Source organism: Orycteropus afer, unplaced genomic scaffold (genome assembly GCF_000298275.1).
Source record: "Orycteropus afer afer isolate SDZICR_OR568_19922 unplaced genomic scaffold, OryAfe1.0 scaffold00572, whole genome shotgun sequence".
Taxonomy (NCBI): Eukaryota; Metazoa; Chordata; class Mammalia; order Tubulidentata; family Orycteropodidae; genus Orycteropus; species Orycteropus afer.
Window position 1 is genome coordinate 1,333,516 of NW_006922159.1, and position 18,565 is coordinate 1,352,080.

At 50.4% G+C, this 18,565-nt stretch overlaps 1 protein-coding gene across 1 annotated transcript; it reads right to left on the reverse strand.

Moving 5' to 3' along the window:
* On the reverse strand, positions 1–12,290 carry SOX13 (SRY-box transcription factor 13). Its single transcript, XM_007956028.2, has 13 exons — positions 12,093–12,290; positions 10,118–10,241; positions 9,942–10,028; positions 7,197–7,369; positions 6,677–6,745; positions 5,953–6,067; positions 3,270–3,355; positions 2,851–3,013; positions 2,280–2,389; positions 2,040–2,136; positions 1,408–1,551; positions 408–624; positions 1–277 (listed from the first exon to the last, which is right to left on the reverse strand). The coding sequence occupies exons 1-13, from the start codon at positions 12,288–12,290 to the stop codon at positions 1–3; spliced, it is 1,860 nt and encodes a 619-aa protein (XP_007954219.1).
* Positions 12,291–18,565: the final 6,275 nt, after the last annotated feature.

The window sequence follows — 18,565 nt, forward strand, 5'->3', positions numbered from 1 at the left end:
TCAGTCTGTGAGCACCACCAACTCCCCGTCACTCTTCTCCTCGCCGTCTGAGTCTTCATCCTCACTGTACCGGTACATCTCGCCATCAGCCACTGAGTGCCTGTCCTCGGCACCCTCGTTCTCCTCCCTGAGGCTGCAGGTGTTAACAATGACAGGCATGTTGGGGTCCAGGCTTCGAGGCACATAGTGCTCCACCAGGGGCTGTGCCAGGGGCATGCCTGCTGCCCGAGGGTACAGGACATCCGTGGAACTCAGCTGTACTTGGCCGGCCTGTGGGCTGAGGGGCCAAGAAGGGCCACAGTTACAGATCCACCCTCACCTCCTCCCCCTCTCAACTCCCACCAGGCCTCACTCACATGAGCTGCTACACACACGCACACACAGCTGCCTGGGCAGGGCCTGCTTACGGGATCACGTAGCTCTGGCGGGCATCCTGGCGCCTGGTCCTCATCAGAGCCTTGTACTCGCCTACTCGCAGCCGCTTGCCCTCCACGATGCAGGTGCGCTTGGGTCGCGGCTTGTACTTATAGTCAGGATACTTCTCCAGATGCTGCCGGCTCAGCCTCGCCTGCTCCTCGTAGTAGGGCTGCTTCTCCTGGTTCGTCATGGCCTTCCAGCGGGAGCCTGGCCCAGCCCCGGTGCAGGCTGTCAGTGCTGGGCCCATCCCACTGCCCCCACCCCCTGCAGGCCCTGGAGTCCCCAAGGAGACTTTGACCCCCAGGCAGATAAAGTAATAATAGGTACGAGCACATCCTTGGATGTTGTGCAAAAGCATGAAGTTGCATGTATATGTGCACCCAGTTGCTACCCGCCTCCCAAAGAGCCCAGAAACTCCAGTTGCTCCTAAGTCTCTGGTCAGCCTGGTTTGCATAAACAAAAGAGCAGTCACCCCAGGCCCCCAAAACCCAAACAGGCTTCCTGCTCAGGACAAAATACCCGGTTTTAGTTGACAAGGGACCCGTACTAACACTGGAAAAGCCTCAGTCTTGCAAACCACTGCCCTCTCCCAGCCCTACTCGTCCTGCTGCTCTACACCTCTCCTTGGAGGCCTCCAGTTAGGACATGTAATTTATAAAGCCTTTCCATTGACAACCCAAGAACATTAGCCTTTCCTGTTGCCTGCCAAAGCCCACTCTAAGGGTCTGGGCAAAGAGTGGAAAGGGTTTAGGGAGAGATTGGGGGGCTAAAGAATGCACACACACAACTTTTGGCCCTTAGGTATGTTCTTGGGCAAAGGTGCTACCAGAAGACCCCTACAATGGAATGAGACCCCAGGGCCCAGCTGCCCCTACACCTCCCCTGACTCCCGCCACCTCATCAGATTCCACCAGAGTTCAACATGGGGTGGAATATCACCCCTGGTCCAGCTGGGCCGTGGCCCCTGGAGCCCCACCTACTGGCCCTCACCAAGAATCTTGCTGATGCTAGAGTTGTGCATGTCTGGGAAGGCTTGGAGGATCTTCCGCCGCTCGTCCTTGGCCCACACCATGAAGGCGTTCATGGGCCTCTTGATGTGGCTGCTGTTCCGGGACTCGGGGAAGTGGCGGGAGCCTAGGGGACAGGGATTAAGTCAGCTGGGTGGCCTGTCTAGGCTGAAGAATCTACCCAGGGTGGGAGAAAATAGGTGGCCCCCATTTGACCACTAGGAGGTGCTAGGGAGGCTCCCAAGGTGGCAAACCCAGGACAAGCAAGGCAGGAGAAGAGGGTGCAGAGAAAACCAACAGTCAGCAGCAAGACATCAGCAGAGGCTTAGCCAGGGACCCAAGAGACAGACAAAGGACAGATACACAAGGGAGCCAAGGCTTCAGGGCCCCTCAGGAGTTAGAGCAGAGGCCCTGCAGTCATGAGATGTGGGAAGGCAGACAAGGAGACAGCCAACAGTAACAGGACAACATAGGCACCCATGCTGAGAGAAAACACCACAGATGCAATGAGGGAGTGAAAGGATCGGGGACAGATAGGACATGACCCACCCTGGCCCTGGTGTGGAAGCAGCAGCGGGCCGTCCTGCCCGTCAGCCCCATGCCCGGGGCCCTCACCATCCATGTCGCAGCTCAGCATGGCTTCTTCCAGTGGGTGCACACAGCTCTCCTCCAGCCGTTCCTTGGCTGGGGATGAGTCCAGGCTGATATGGTCCTGGGGTGGATAGGGGCAACTTGTACAGCAACCCCTTTGCCTCCCCTCACTGCCTCTCTTTTTGGTGGCCTCAGACTCTGAGTTTCCCACCACTGGCCACCATCTGTCCACTCTCCCAGGTCCAAGAGAGCTGGGGCTCATACCTTACGGAATGGAGTGTTGGGAGAGTTTTCTAAGGCCCCACTGTGGCTGTGCAGCAACTGTCGAGCATCCTGGATAGCTTTGGTGACGGCGTCACCTTCACCAAGAAAGCCTATTGGGAAAGGTGAGGGAGAGGGAAGAGAGAGCTGAAGGGGTCCACTGAGCCCAGGAGCAAACTCAACGCTGCTGCATTTCCCCTCCCACAGCCTTCATGCCGAGCCCACCTGTAAGTTAGCACTCTGACCCCCTGCCTTTCCCCAGGGCTGCTGCTTCTCCAAGGGGCCGCCATTAACACTGGCTCCTAGACAGCTCCAGCAGACTAAGATGTGAATAGCAGCCCCTGGAGCTGTGGAACTCTGTGGCTGGATGCCCAGATCCATATTGGAAGGGAAAGTGAAGAGTAGGAAGCTTCATGAGACACTGAATGTTGGAACTAAAAGGGGCGTAAGGGAGCTAGCATAATGCCTTGATTCACAAGAACTGTAACGCAGAGACAGTTACAGTCATGTCATGCCTCCTTTGCTCTCCCCTGGTAAGAGGCAAAGGAAAAGATGCAGAAGACAGAAAGCTTACCGAGAGGCAGGCTGGGGGGGCTTGCCTGCAGGTCCCGCGTGGGGGCCCCATGACTGGGTGGGCGGGGTCCACAGTTGCTCATCTTCAGGCTGGGGGAGCTGGAGGTGTTGGGCAGCTCGGGAGCCTTGGGCTTGGCTGTGAGGTTCAGGGGCTGGGAGGGCTCCTGAAGGAGACCCAGAAGGTCAGAGGGTGAGATACAAAGGAAACCCCCAAAGAGGGGCAGAGGGGACAAATGATGACACAAAAAGACCAGCATACCCACAAGAGACAAGGAGATAGAAGAAGAGAGATAGAGTAGATGAACAAGAACAAAGGATTCCAGGGGTTCACCATTCCACACCCCCCACATTCCCCTAGGGAGGCAGCCAGCCATCATATGCTAGGGAGAGTGTCCCAGGCCAGCTGAGCAAGGGCAGTACCTGCAGGGGGTGGTGGGCGGCCAGGGCCCCAGGCCTCTTCACCACTGGGGCAGGGGGGCTGTGCAGCAGCTGCAGCGGATACTCCACTATGGAAAAGGCGGCAAGGAGAAAAGTCCTGGATGAGCACAGAACAGCAGACACGCTGCTTGACGAGGTCCCGGCACCACAAGGTGGGCAGAGGCTCAGGGCTGGCCCAGCTTGGCTCCAACAACTGCCCTTCCCAGCCCCAGAGTGCCAGTAGAGACCTCCCATCCCCTCATCCCCCACTGTCCTTGCACCCCGATCACTCGATTGACATCTTCACCCTGCTCCTACCCTTCCCCCTCCTACTCTGAAGAGTTTCCCAGACACAGGAGTCCCAATCCAATGGTGAAACGAGAGGGTGAACCATCTATTCATCCTACTATGTTTCTATTTTATACCAACTGTGTGCAAGTAAAAAAGTAGCTACATGCTGTGTAGCACTTCTCAATACATCATCAGCCCATTTTATAGATAAAGAAACTGAGACCCAAGGGAATTAAATGGGTTGCTCATATGGTTCATAATGGCAGCACCAGGATTTGAACCCAGGTCCTCTAGACGTCACAGCCCATCCCCTCTACATGGTACTCTCTCTCTTCCACCTACCCTGCCTCACTCACCCTCAACCAGGCCCAACTTTAAGGAGCTGACAGTTTAGATGGAGGACAGCCATGTATACCAATCACTAACTACATGGCAGGTGGTGCTATGGGCAGCTCAGGTAGCAAGCCAGAGAAGTTTGTTCCAGCTGGGGTGGCTAGAACAGGCTTCCTGGGGGAGTGCGATGGGAGCTGGTGCCCTCAGGACAGACCAAGATGGAATCACAGGGTGTAAAGGAGAGATGAGAAATAAAACTAGGCCCGTGTGCGAGGTCCGATCTGCCTCCCTTGAATGGTAAGCTTGGGAGTTTGGGCTCTGCCGTAGGGAGTGGGGCACCTTCTGAGGCCTGAGAGCTGGCATTATTCTCACTCAGCTTTAGGAAGGTGGGCCTGGCAGCCTACTGGCCCCCTGCCTGCTAGGATTCTGGAGCAAACAACACAGGAGGACGACTTGCCCATCCTGGCCTTTATCCTACAGCTTATTTCCTGCTCACGGGCTCCAGAAAGCATTCTACGGACCCTCCTTGACCAGGCCTCTGCCCTCCTCAACTCCACAGCTCTGCTCCATAGTTGTCTAGAGTTGCAATGGTTTTGTGCCATCGCCCCCTCTTCCACCATCATCCCTCCCCTTTTCCTGGTTCCCCTCAGCTAAACAGAAACATCCTTCAACACAGAGCCTGACTTTTTCATTCCCTTGAGCTTCCCCTTCACCATAGCCCTTGATGCCAGCCAGGTGTAGGCCTAGGTCAGTGGTGCTGACCAATGAGTGCACACCCATGGCCTTCAAGCTCTTTCTCATTGGTGGAATAGGGAGGATGGACCAGAGGAGGTTGACTTGAAAGCCATTTCACACTCCTGGGCCAGATATGGGCAATGTCTCTGCCCTGTCCCTATAACCCTTCATTATTGTTGTTGTTGTTATGTGCCATCGAATCGGACCTGACTCCTAGTGACCCCTCCTTGGGTTTCCGAGGCAGTATCACTATAGAAGTAGATTGCCCCATCTTCCATCTAAGGAGTGGCTGGTGGGTTTGAACCACCAGCCTTCTGGTTAGCAGTCAAGTGCCTTAGACACTATGCTATCAGATTATTAATTCTGTCTCCAGCCTCACTGTCACTGCTCTACTCCAGCTGTCACCCCTAATCACTAGAATTACCTCAATATCCCTCGACCTGGTCCTGCCTCCAGACAGTCCCCCCTCCATTCCTTATCATCCCACAGCCAGACTGACCACACATTCTCTACTGAATTGGTCAAATGTGTTCTATGTCCTACAGAATCAATTCCAAGCTCCATGCTCCAGCCCCAACTAACCTCCCAGTTATGTCCCACTACCACTGACATTACTCTCTCAACCCTCCCTGACACTCCCTGCCTAGGACCTGGGGTCCCTGATGGGATCAGCCTTTTCTGGTATCCTCTACCCTCAGCTGCAATGTCACCCTCACAAGTCCTACCCATTCTCCCAGGACCAGATCAAACTTGCCTCCCCAAGATGCCTTCCTTGGTTCCCCAGTTATTACTATCCTTCTCCTTCTTCCTCCCCAGACTATAAATTGCTGGAGCTCAAAGACCTTGTTTAGTCACTGCCGCAGCCGCCCAAGCACTGCAGCGAATGACACACGGAGAGTGCTCTGCCTGTGTCCGCTGAATCTCAGTGATTGGGAGAAGGCACAAGTGACACGCCCAGGGCAGGAAAAAGAGTGTGAAGGTAGAAATGCCAGCTGTTAGAATTTGGGAGCAGTGTTAAGTCTCAGTTAATATTTAAGATTGTTCAATAGAGTTAATGGTTCAGGTACCAGAACTGGGGAGATAAGCCCCAGATGGGCTACATCATCTTACATCTCACAAGCACTTAATGATTCCAAAATCCTACTTCTTTTCATTCTTCCAGTGAAGTTTAGAAAGAAAGAATTACTCTTCTACTAGACAGATCCAGAACTGAGGCCCAGAAAGGCCACACAGCAAACTAATGGATGAGAACAGTTTCGGAGTCCCTTCCTGACCTCTTCACAACTAGCCAGCCCTGGTGGTGGGATCCCTCCCCACATATACTCACCTGGTTTGCAGGGGATGGGTTGAATAGGTAAAGCCAGTTGGGAGTCGGGGGTGACAGGCAGAGGTTGGTGACTTGGAGGGAAGGCTGGGATCATGACATAAGGCATGTTGACCTGCTGAAGGTGAAGGAACCCTGTGTGAGTTCCCAGGGACCCAAAGAGCTACCTAGCAGTGGTCAGTGCAGGATGCACCCATGAGAAAACCAAACCAAACCAAACCCACTGCCATCGAGTCAGTTCCAACTCCTAGGGAACCCCACTGGTCTTCCAAAGTGGTAGATCTTTAAGGAAGTAGATTTCACTATCTTCCTTCCACAGAGTGGCTGGTGGGTTTGAACTGCCAACCTTCTGGTTAACAGTCAAATGCCTTAGGCACTGTGCCACCAGAGCTCCTTCCACCAATGAGAAGCAGAGGGTAAATGGCAGAGAAAGTCTTCAAAAGAGTCTACCTGACCCCACAGCACCTAAAGGAGCCCCTATTTACCCTCCCTCAATTCCTACCTAGGGAGGAAGACACTCTAGGCCCCTTCCATAAAATAGAAAAAAAAGACTGGGAAAGGGGCTAGAACGGATATGACAGCTCCCTCCTTAGGGCCTTGCTCCAGTGATCCTGCTCTGCTGACTCTAGCTTAATCCACATCCCCATTCCTCCCTCCCCTGGCACCTCTGCAGGCTGGTATCAACCCCCCGGCCCTCTTGCTCTTCCCAACTCACCCCTCTCTTTACCTGTATCTGCTGTTGAAGGAGGTTGATCTTATGCTGCTGCTGGATTAGCTGTTGCTGCTGCTTAGCAATCTGGTTGAGGGAAAAGAGTGGGCAAGAGGTTGTGGACATTAGGCTCAGAGTGCCCCTGGCTCCCATAGAGCCACCTTCCCCACTCTCCCCAACCCTGTCCTCCTCACTGGGGCAAACCATTGAAAGAGGGCAGGGCAGGGCAGGGGCCAGAACAAAAATTTATTCTCAAAATTTATTCTCCTTTTGTGGAGAGCTCATCCTTGCCTCAGAGGACCAAGGATGTGTCCTGGGCAGGAAGCTGTCAGCTACTCTTACTGCAAAGTCCGTTCAACATCCCGCCACCACCCTACCCCACTACTCCAGGGGCCTGTGAATCAGCCAGAGGTGGGAACCCTACAGCTCCTGTCCACAGCCCCTGCTGCACTGGCTAGGCTGGCCCCCAAGGTACTTTTCTCCAGAACCCAACAGAGCTCTCCCCTGGAAAGACAGCCAGACACCAAGCTGGGCCTACCTGCTCCTGCTGTTGCCGGGCCAGCTCCATCTGTTGCTGCTGCTTCTCAAAGAGCATGGCTGCCATGTTCTTCTGCTCTGAGTGGGCTGTTAGGAGCTGGTCCCGCAGGGTGGACAGCTGGTGGATCATGACCAAAAGCTGGAGCTCCTTCTCTGCCAGGCTCTCCTGGGTCCCTGCCCCAGAGCAAAAAAGACACAAATGAGGTTTTGCACTTGTTCATCTGTCCATCCATCCATCTACCTGACATTTATGGAGTAACTGCTATGTCTTAGGCCCCTGTGAGAGGTCCCTCTGCTCCGGAGGGGGTTCCTCACCGTGAACTGACAACCAGCTGGGCCTAGAACTTCTCCATCATTTGACATCAACTCTAGGCCCTAGAAAATTCTTCTTCTTTTTCTTTTTTGAACTTTTTATTGTGATTTGGGTGAAAGTTTACAGAACAAATTGGTTTTCCATTTAACAGTTCATATACATTCATATGGGAGCTCTGGTAGCATAGTGCCTGAGGCACTTGACTGCTAACCAGAAGGCTGGCAGTTCAAACCCACCAGCCACTCCACGGAAGGAAGATGGGGCAATCTACTTCCGTAGTGATACTGCCTCGGAAACCCAAGGAGGGGTCGCTATGAGTCGGGTCCAACTCGATGGCACATAACAACAAAAACAACAACAACATACATTCATATACATTCTGATTCTTTACATTGATTGCAATTCCCACAATGTAATAGCACTCTTCCCACTTCCTCTTCTTGTTTGCCATTTCCATTTGTCCATCTTTCCAATCCCTTCCTACCTTCTGAGCTTTATCCCTAGGCAAATGCTGCCCTTTTGATCTTGTATGGCTGATTGTTCTAAGAAGGGCATACTTTCCTGGTATTATTGTGCACTTTATAGGTCTGTCTATTGTTTGGCTGAAAGTTGAACCATGGGGGTGAGTTTAGTTCCAGGCTTCAAGGGTGACTAAGGGCCATTGCAGGCCCTGGAAATTCTGACAAGGGGCCATCTCAGCACCAGACCTGCCCCTTGAGCACCCAGCCCCGCCTGTGCAGTGCCACAAGGTCAGCGTGGACAACTGTCACACAGTGGGTGCAGAAGGACATGCACAGGCTTTGTAGCAAGACAGACCTAGGTTCAAATCTCATTTCAACCCATGCCGCCTGTGAGCTGTTAGGCAAGTTACAGACCTTGTCAGCACTTTAATTAATCTGTAAATGAGTACGGTAATAGCTACTTTATAGGGTTAAATGAGATGACTGTATGGAAAGCTCTTAGCCTTTAGTCTGGTACATGGCTCTCAACCAGTAACTGTTAGTGCTTCTTGGTCCTCCAATTTAGCTAATTGTCTGATGCAATTATTTGTTACAACTGTTTACTTCTGAGCTTCAGGCTGTAGCTCATTTGCATTAGAATCACTCAGGCAAAGACTGGAAAGTAGAGGACAGGCCCCCTTCCCTGGGGAAGGTGAGGGTGGAGCCTGGGCATCTGCACTGTTTTAAAATTCCCTCTGTGGGTGTGATGATCAGTTAAAAAAACCTGTCATTCTAATGAACCTAAGCAGCAGCCTTTTAATAAGCACTTCTCATTATCTCAAGGAGCTCTGGTAGTACAGTGGTTAATGCATTTTGGCTCCGAACCAAAAAGTCAGCGGTTCGAATCCAGCTGCCTCTCCTCGGCAGAAAGATGAGGCAGTCTGCTGCCCTAAAGATTTATGCCTTGGAAACCCAATAGGGCAGTTCTACTCTGTCTTCCAGGGGTGCTAGGAGTCGGAATTGACTCGATGGCAGTAGTTTGGCTTTTTGGTTTTGGTTCTCATTCACTTAATGAAGCTCTGGTGGCCCCGAATTATTAGTAGTGAAAGGGAAATTTTGGCTCATTTTGCAGTTAGGCCAGGAAGTGGCAAAAACATGCCCAAGGTCACAGGGTCTGGTAGCCTGAAGCCTCTATGGGATCTGATTCTCACCAGGCCACTTTTGCATGGGAATGAATGAAACCTAATGCTTAGGGGCCCAGGTAAGGGACGGTGGTGACCTCTGATAAAATCATTTTGATTCTTCGGAATTTTGGGTCCATGAAGTTGGGGTGACTCACTCAGGCCACCTGCCCTTAGGTGTCCTTTTGAACCCTGAACCTTTAAGGAACTGTTTTTTTACGGTCACCTTCAAGCCATACAACAGCCCAGTAACCAGCTTAGCCTTAGGCATTGGGCTCTTTTACAGAATGATCTATGTGAAGCCAGTTTTGGGGAGCAGGAACCCTAGGGTCTGGTTGAAAACTGCACAGCACATCCTTAGTGACACTGTTTCTCCAAATGCCTGGTAACACTGTTTATCCAAATGCCTGGAACCCTGCTGCTGCCTCCTGGGAAATTAACATGACAATGATCTGTTTTACCTGCCTTCAGCTTTCACTGCCCCTTCTTTAGAAGCCCTTCTCCACCCTTATGTTTGGGTTGACCCTTCCTGATATGTTTGGGTTGAGGATGCCTGATTTGAATCATATCTACTCCCAATAAATATGTTGTTACCCTGATTTTTAGTGTTTCTCTAAGCATTTAGGTTTTTCACACCCCTAGGGCCAGGCAGGACCCGGAATGGCACAGGCCAGGCATGAGGGCACCAAGAATCTCTTATCGAGATTGCAAACTACCCAGGAATTGCAGACCCAGCCTCATGGCCAGGCCAGGATCACAGCAAGGAAAGGGGACTCAGACACCTCTCCCTGCCCACCCATGAGAGCCTTCACCTTTGACATCTTTGGGCTCCACAGAACTCCGTCCCAGAAACCTCTCCTTCCAGTCACCGGACAGCAGTTTCTCGATGGCTGGCACAACTGCAAGACAACAGAGCAATCAGGAGCAACTGTCCCAACACCTCCCTGCCCCAAGCCCCTGTCTTGATTATCTAAGGCGGACACCTTACCTTCTTTTAAATTTCGGTTGAAGTCTAGCTTCTCCTGGCTTCCAGAAGCAGCCTCTGCAGCTCCTGGTCTCTTGGGTTCTGGGGACCCATTGCTTTCTGGAGAGCTACAATCCTGCAAGACACCCTGAATTGTCACTGTCACCCCTCCAAGAGAAAGGGGACACAGACTGCAGGGGGGTTGCACCATCCCAGAGAGGTCTGCCCTGAGGAGACCCTATGCCCTCCACCTAGCCTTGTTGCTCCAGCAGGCAGGGTTCCTCTTCCCCCACAGTCCCAGTCTTTGCTCTGACTTTACTTGATATACAATGAAAAGAACAAAAGATTTCAAGACGAAAGACCTGGGTTTCCATCTGGGATAGGTGACTCACAAGCTGCTTGATCCCACATGAGTCTCTGAACTTCTCTGAACCTGACTTTCCTCTTCTGAAAATGGAAATACTCATACCTCCCGTCACAGGACTGTTGACGAGATCAAGGGAGTTAATGCATGTGGAGGGGGTTGTTACGGTAGTCACAGGCGAAAAGCCTGCTATTAATGATTACTCCCTTGCAGACACCGGCTGCTCCAGTCATGCTGGTTTCTCATTGGGTCCCAATCTCAATTCTTTAAGAAGCCCTCTCCTCTCCCGACTTCTCAGCTAAGTCCTCCTCATCCTTTAAGGTCCAGCTTGAGGCCCTACTCCTCCAGGAAGTCTTCCTTGATCATTACCCCTCCCACTACCTCCTGACCAAATCTAAATGAATCCTTCAGAGCCCTCGAAGTCTCACTTCCACTCATTTGCCTTTTAATCATATATTCGCATATCCCCATTTTATACCTCCTGTATGAAATCATAAGGAGTTCTAGTGGCATAGTGGATAAGGCATTTGGCTGCTAACCAGAAGGTCAGCAGTTCAAATCCACCAGCCACTCCCCAGAAGGAAGATGGAGCAATCTGCTTCCATAAAAATTTACAGCCTCAGAAACCCAATGGAGGTCACAATGAGTCAGAATTGACCCAATGGCAGTGAGTTTGGTTGGTTGGTTTGGTATTACATCATAGAATTTTTAAGAGATGCAAGAATCCTTACTGATCATGTAGCTCAACTTCCTCTTTTGAAGGATGGAGAATTATGTTAAACAATGATTTAACTCTTAGTTGGGTAATACGGAAGGAGCTTTGATGGCACAGTGGTTAAGGCATTTGCCTGCTAACCATAAGGTCGGTGGTTCAAACTCACTAGCCAGTCCATGGAAGAAAGATGAGGCAGTCTGCTTCCATAAATATTACAGCCTTGGAAAATCAACAGGGGTAGCAATGAGTTGGAATCGACTCAATGGCAGTAAGTTTGTGTTTTGGGTAATATGGCTGATTTTTTCAAATCATACGAAAAACTGGTTTTAAGTCACACTTTCAGTGCACCTATCTCATCTCCCCAAACTAGTCTTAATAAGTTCCCCAGTGCTGGACACAGTGTTATTAGCACATATGTAAACAGCAGGAGTCCCCAGGTGGAGCAATTGGTTAGCACTCTCAGCTGCTAACCAAAAGGTTGAAGGTTTGAATCCACCCAGATGTGCCTCAGAAGACAGGCCTGGTGATCTATTTCTAAAAAATCAGCCATTGAAAACCCTATGGAGCACAGCTCTACTCTAACACACATGGGGTCACCATGAGTTGGACACAGCAGCAACTGGTTTGGTTTGGTTTGAGGTGAGCAGTTAACATGAGGTGATTAAGCATAGGAGGGAGTCTATGCCCTGCTTTGCCAGGTGACTTGCTTTCCAGCCTCAGACTAAGCTCATTAGCAACTCTTCCCTACTCACCTAAGGTCCCTCCTGCCCTGATGATGAACTTTTCTAGCTGCACCTGCTGCCCAGCTAGGGGTGGGTGCCTATCTCAGCCTAGTGGCAAAGCCAAGTATGGCAAGAAGGGAGACTACAGAGCAGGAATGGGGGGACTGACCCAGGAACCCCTGGGATAGTGCTAGGCACCTGGGCTGGAGCTTGGGGGTCAGCGCCATCCTGGGGGGCCTGGGCTGGGTCTCCAGGCTGGGGTTCAGCTGCAGTGGCTGACCCCTGGGGAGGCTTGTGGCAAGTCTCCTTCTTCTCCTCTGGTTTGACGGTACAGTTCACCATGGTGCCAACGCCATCCAGAGCCAGCTTGGCAGAGATGGGGCTCCTCATGGACATCCTGAGGGAAGAGGAGCAGGGTGAGATGAGGAGAGGTCGGACAGGCCAGGCGGAAACTGCCGCCCTCTGAGCACCAGAGGCAGTGACTCCATCCTCGGTTCCCCCAGCCCCAGGACCTTCTGGAGCCTTCTCAAACAGAGAGAGACTTTCACACAAGATGTAAGCTTATATTTTGGTAAAAAATTTAAAAAGTGAAAATTCAGAAAAGGTCCTTAGGTTCCTCTCTTTTTATAATTTTTAATTTTAAGTGTAAATTTGATAAAAAGATCTAGAGAAGATTGAGCTTAACCAGTCACTGCCTGCCTGTTGCAATGTTGGGACTAATGAGCTGATGAGTTCATATAAAGAAGTCCGTAGAGCCCAAAAGACTCGAAGATTATATATATACAGGTATATGCCGCTTAACGTTCATGATTCATTCTGTGAAGTAGTACGTAATGTGATTTGGATGTTGTGTGAACATATGGTATTCCTACAACCTCCAAATCATGTAATGTCTGAGGTCACACGGCTTGTGTGGAGCTGTGGGCTTGAGCCCAGGTGACTGCTGCTCTTTGCGGTATGCTCGCCAGGGTCGTCCCTTCTTCACAGGCACGGTGCTCCCAGCTGGGAAGAGAGGGCAAAGGAGTGTGCGGAGTGTTTGTTCCTGACCCAGCGGCACTGGAACCTATCCTTCTTTGGCTGTTGTAGTTGAGGGGACTGGACCTTGAGTTCAGAGCAAGGGTCTGCAGCCCTATGAGTTGAAGGGGCTTCTACCTTGAGACCCCCAGAGACAGACAGGGCAGCACATAGGACGGAAAGCTGCACTGCTGTTGAGACCTGCAGCAAGAGCTTCAAATACAACTCACTGCTGTCTAGGCCCCAGCATATCCACATGGATCAGAAGCCCCATGCGCGCAGTCAGCGCAGCAAACGCTTCCACAGCTGGTCCAGCTTCACGCAGCACCTGTGCAGCCACAGTGGCGAGAAGCCCTACAAGTACAGCAAGTGCAGCCAGGCCTTCAGCCAGAGTTCCAGTCTTGTTCGACCCTTGTTCTATCTCAGGTAGGAATGTCCTGACATGGTATTTTTAGTGAATACATGAATTTGTGAATACAGAATCTGCCTGTAACAAGGGTCAAGTGCATATACATATATGGGTATGTGTCGATGTTTGTGTGTGTATTTGCAATTAAACCCAAAACCCGCTGCCACAGGGTCAATTCCAAGTCATAGCAACCCTACAGGACAGGGTAGAACTGTCCCATAGGATTTTCAAGACTATAAATCTTTATGGAAGCAGACTCCCTTATCTTTCTGCCCTGGAGTGGCTGGTGGGTTTGAACTACTGACCTTTTGGTTAGCAGCCAAATGCTTTAACTACTTTGCCACCAGAGTTCGTGGTATTTGTAATTAGTTACCAAAATTTAAAACTAAATAGATGTCACATAAAAATCAGGATTTCGACTTCTCTTGAAGTTGGCTTTTGTCAACAATTGGCTGGAACTGAGCAGCAGGCCAGTTTATCTTAATCCCCATCACTCCCCATGTCTTAGTCCCTATGTCTCCCCAAAATGGAAGGTATCATTCAACTACTTCTCTGAAGAAGGAGTCCTGGTGGTGCAGTGGTTAAAATGCTTGGAAGCTAACTGAAAGGTTGGTGGTTCCAACCCACTAGCCACTCTGCAGGAAATGATGGGGCAGTCTGCTTCCATAAAGATTTACAGTCTTGGAAACCCAATGGGGGTAGCTGTAAATTGGAATCTACTTGCTGGCAGAAGAGTTTGGGTTTTGGTTTTGTTATGTTAATAAGGACATACCAAAGCAGGGTTAGCTCTAAACTTAATCCCTTCTGAAAAAAAGGGAAGAGACCATGTGAGGATTCATCTACAAACCAAAGAAGGCCAAGAAGGAACGCCCAAGTCTACTAGCCCAGGTCTACTAGAGCTGAAAAGAAGCTTCCTCTAGTGCAGATGCCCTGGTTTGGACTTTAGCCAGAGCATAGTCCTGCCATCAACCTGAATTCAGACTCCTAGACTCCAAAACTATGAGACAATAAATTCCTATTCTTTAAAGCTACCCACTTGTGGTGTTTTTGTTATAGCAGCACTAGCAAACTAAGACATACACTTATGAAGGGTGGGTTATCAGAAGAGTTAAGATTAAAGTGAAGATTATCTTATATCCATGTATTTGCCGGAAGCTGAGGGAAAAAAGTAACAACAGCCTGAGAGAATGAGTGGGTTAAGACAATTTTTTTTTTTTCTGTCTAGCTAGTCTCTCATGTAGTCTGGCCCCTGTAGGCATTTGAATTTAAGCAGCTGACTTACCCGGCGGACTATACAGACTCAGTCTCTGACCGCTCTGCATTGCTGCCTCCTTCCTGTCGCACCTCCGGCTGGGGTAGCTAGAGCAGCTGCAAAACCACAGGCTCTTGGGGAGCAGTTTCCAGCAGTCGTGTCAGGCTCAGGGCCAGAGCAGCAGGTGCCCATAGCTCACCTCCCCACCGTTCAAAGTCACTGGGCAAGCATCCAGAGATAGGACTGCAGAAGCCTAGACTCCAGGGCAAGTTACTTAACCTCTCCACCACACTTCATTTTCCTTGTCTGTAAAATGAGGATGAGTCCCTACCTCATAGGACTGTTATGAGATTATGAGAGGATATTTTTAAGGTTCTTAGATATTTGTAAAATGTTGGAACAGTGCAAAGTATTAGTAAGCATCATTATGATGTTTTTGTTGTTAGGTGCTGTCGTGTCAATTTTGACTGATAGCCACCCTATGTCCAACAGAAAGAAACACTAGCATTTGTTAAATCATTGCTACTCAGAAAGTGTGGTGTGTGCAAAGGGCTAAATTGCCTGGCTGCTAACTGAAAGGTTGGAGGCTTGAATCCACCCAAGGCACCTACGAAGAAAGGCCTGGAGATCTACTTTGGAAAGTTTGAGAAGCACAGCTAAAGAAAGGGAAAAAAATAAACTTTTTTAATATTTCATGGGAATTAAATTTTTAGGGGGCATGTAAAATCAGGCATAGTAAAATATTCTTTGAATTAAAGTGCAGAAGTGGTACATTTTTTTATTGTAATTAACTATCCAGTTAAATGTTTCTAAAAAAAAAAAAAAAAACTCACTGCCCTCGAGTTGATTGCAACTCATGGCAATTCCTCCTTGGGTTTCCCAGACAGTATCTCTACAGAAGTAGATTACCCAATCTTCCTTGCCAGGAGTGTCTGGTGGGTTTGAACTGCCAGCCTTCTGGTTAGCAGTCAAATGTCTTACGCACTACACCACCAGAGCTCCTAAATGTTTCTTAACACATGTATAAATGAAAAAATGCAATGCCACAGAGCTCTATATAATCGAGTACATGTACAGTATTTTTAAATAACTAAAAGAGCATTAGAGTTGAATGAGATATAGACATGTATTTGATTTGGTTCCACCTTACAGATCAGACCAAACTTGCCTCTCCTGCCTACCCACTTTCAAAATGCAAGGTGCCCTAGGAGCTGGCCTGGAATCAAAGGTGGGCACTGCAGGGAGAGGAGAAAGGGGCCTATCTCGCCCTAAGACCGGCGGCCCCATCCCACCTAGGTTCTGAGAAAAGACAAGACCTCAGCTCAGTTCATCCAGCTCCGGAGTCCCCTTCCCACCGCCAGGGGCCTGGAGCGCGTCAAGGAAGCCGGCGGCCCAGCCCATCCGGGCACAGGGAGGGACACTCCGGCCAGGCCCCAAGCTTGTGGGGGCGGGTGCGAAGTGGGGGTGGGGGAAGCCAGGGAAGGGGCATTATCCTGGAGCTGAGGGCAGCAATTACATAACAAACAAACCCCGGGCTCAAGCTGTGAATTAATCAAACCGCTGAAAAGAAAACCTTCCTCTCAGGAACTTCAGACAAAAGAAATGAAAACAACCAGGCTGGCTGGAAAATAAAAGGCAGCAGCACTGAAAGGGGGACAAAAGGAAACCAGACAATAGGGTGTTGGACAAAAGCAATAAAGCCAAAGGAAGTGTGACAGGCGAACAATGCGGGCCTGTGGGCTTCTGATCCCCGGCCGGGCTCCACGCCACCTCGTCCCACACCCACCGTTCCGCCGGCCGCGGGCGCGAGCGGGCCTCCAGGTTGTTCCTCGCTCCGGACTTGGAACGTAAAAGGTTTTCTCTCTTCCGTTTGTTCCAACTTTGTGGCCTTCCTGCTTCTTCTACCTCTAAGCCCTCTTCCCAATGGAACCAGAGGCCCTACCCGCACCAGCTGCAGCCTCCAGCCAGAGAACCTGGTCAGATGAGCTGGGACCCAGAGGCCTGGGGTGGTACTGGGTCCATTCCCAGAGGAGGTGACAGTCCCTCTGCTCTGTCTAGTACCATAGTCATTTGCCATATGTGGCTACTGAGCCCGTCAAATATGGCCAATACCAAACGAAATGTATGTATTCTACATATGTAAAATATACACTGGATTTCAAAAAACAGAATGTAAAATATCTCAATGATTTCTGTTCAGTTACATGTTGAAATTATAATATTTTGACTACATTTGGATTAAATAAGTCATTAAAATTCATTTTTGCACTTTTTAATGTGGCCTTCTGAAAATTTAAAATAATGCATTAGGTTCACATTATATTTCTGCTGGACAGCGTTGCACTACGACAGCTCCTTCCTTTGAGCTTCAATGGCTTTTTCTACCCACACTTTACCCCCCCACAGTACCTCTAGCCTGTGCTGTGCATTATGTTTACACTGGGGAACCTGCCTCCTGGGGTTCTCAATGGCCTCATCCTGGCCTCCAGCACAGTGCCTGGTAACAAAGAAAATGACTCCTGGTGACCAGCCAAGCTGGCTTGGCGGTGTCAATCTGTCACCAGGGCTTGGTGCCCACCAGATAACCCTGCCAGACCCTGCTGCCCAGACAAGGGCCCTCCCATCCTCACAGGCGTCTGACTCAACCCCGGGCATTGGGCACTAGCCCTGGGTTGGTCTCCTCTTGGCCCATTTGTTGCTGGAGAGGCAATAAATAGTCCAGGCTCAATGTGCCTGCCCCACCACCAGCACCAGCACCAAAGCACCTCCTTAGGTCTCATGTTTGGGGTAAAAGGTCCTTTGGGCACATCTTTGGCCCCTCACCCCCTAGCACAGGCCTGCTGGAGAAGAGCAGCTCCTCTAGCCGCCTTTCAGAGCCTTGAGTGAACCAAGGTCCAGCCTGCTGTGACCCTCTTGGATGAGGTCTCTCTGTAGGGAGCAACAGCCCCAAGTGCTGGACCCTGGCATCCTAGCTCTCCTCTCCCAGAGCAGGAGCGAGAGCCACATGGGATAAAACACACAAGAGGAGAAAAGGAACAAAGGTGGAGAGGCAAGGGTGCTTATGCTACTCAGCAGAGGGCTTGTGCACAAGACACGCTCCCTCTAAGGGCTTCTTTTGTAAAGTGAGGAGTATTTAGGGGAGTTAAGAAAACAATTTGGAAAACTCACAGGCTTTTGGGAGCAAGAAACTTGGAACCACCTTATGTGACCTCGGGCAAGTTAATTAACCTCTCTGAGCCTCTGACTAATCTGTATGCCCGCTCCTCCCAGGTGTATATGAGGTTTGAACAGGGAGAGTGTCCAATAACTTGTTATTATATAAGGCTGAGGAATTAAGAGTGGTAGATCAGGGCAGCTGACCCCCGGCAGCCAGGGGGCCCTAGGAGCCTGCGTCCTAGGCTTTAACTTGAACTCAGCAAAGGCAGGGTTATAGGACTCCCCGGCATCATAACAATGGCTCATACTTCTGGGTGGTTTCCCATTGATTGATGTTTTCCATTTCATAACCACCCCCTCTGAGAACACCCCAAAGCACAGCCTGAGGTCCCCCACACAAGAAATGTCTCTCCCCTCAGGATCCAGCTTCCCTTGGCTCCAGACACAAGCTCAGCCCGTAAATCCCTTGAAGAGACACCTTTTGTGTGGCTTTGAGTGGGGCTTCCATGTCTCCTGCTCTTTCCCCTTGCATCCAGGGCCCACAGCCTGGTTTCTCCTGGTCTCCTATTCCCAAACACTCCTATTCCTATTCCCAAGACCAGCATATATGGCCACCATGTGCTTGAACATCTGTGCACCTTTACATTTGCACATTTGCTCATGACAAAGATAGTTAGCACCTCTGGCTAGGATGCACACACAGGGCCCCTTTACACGTGTGCAAACACTCATGTACACAGCCGTGGGGCCTGCCCCTAACAGGCCTGGGACGAGAACGCTCGCAAGCTGCACTGTGCACTTGGAGACCTGCCCTGGTGTGCCTGTCAGGGCTTTACCTGC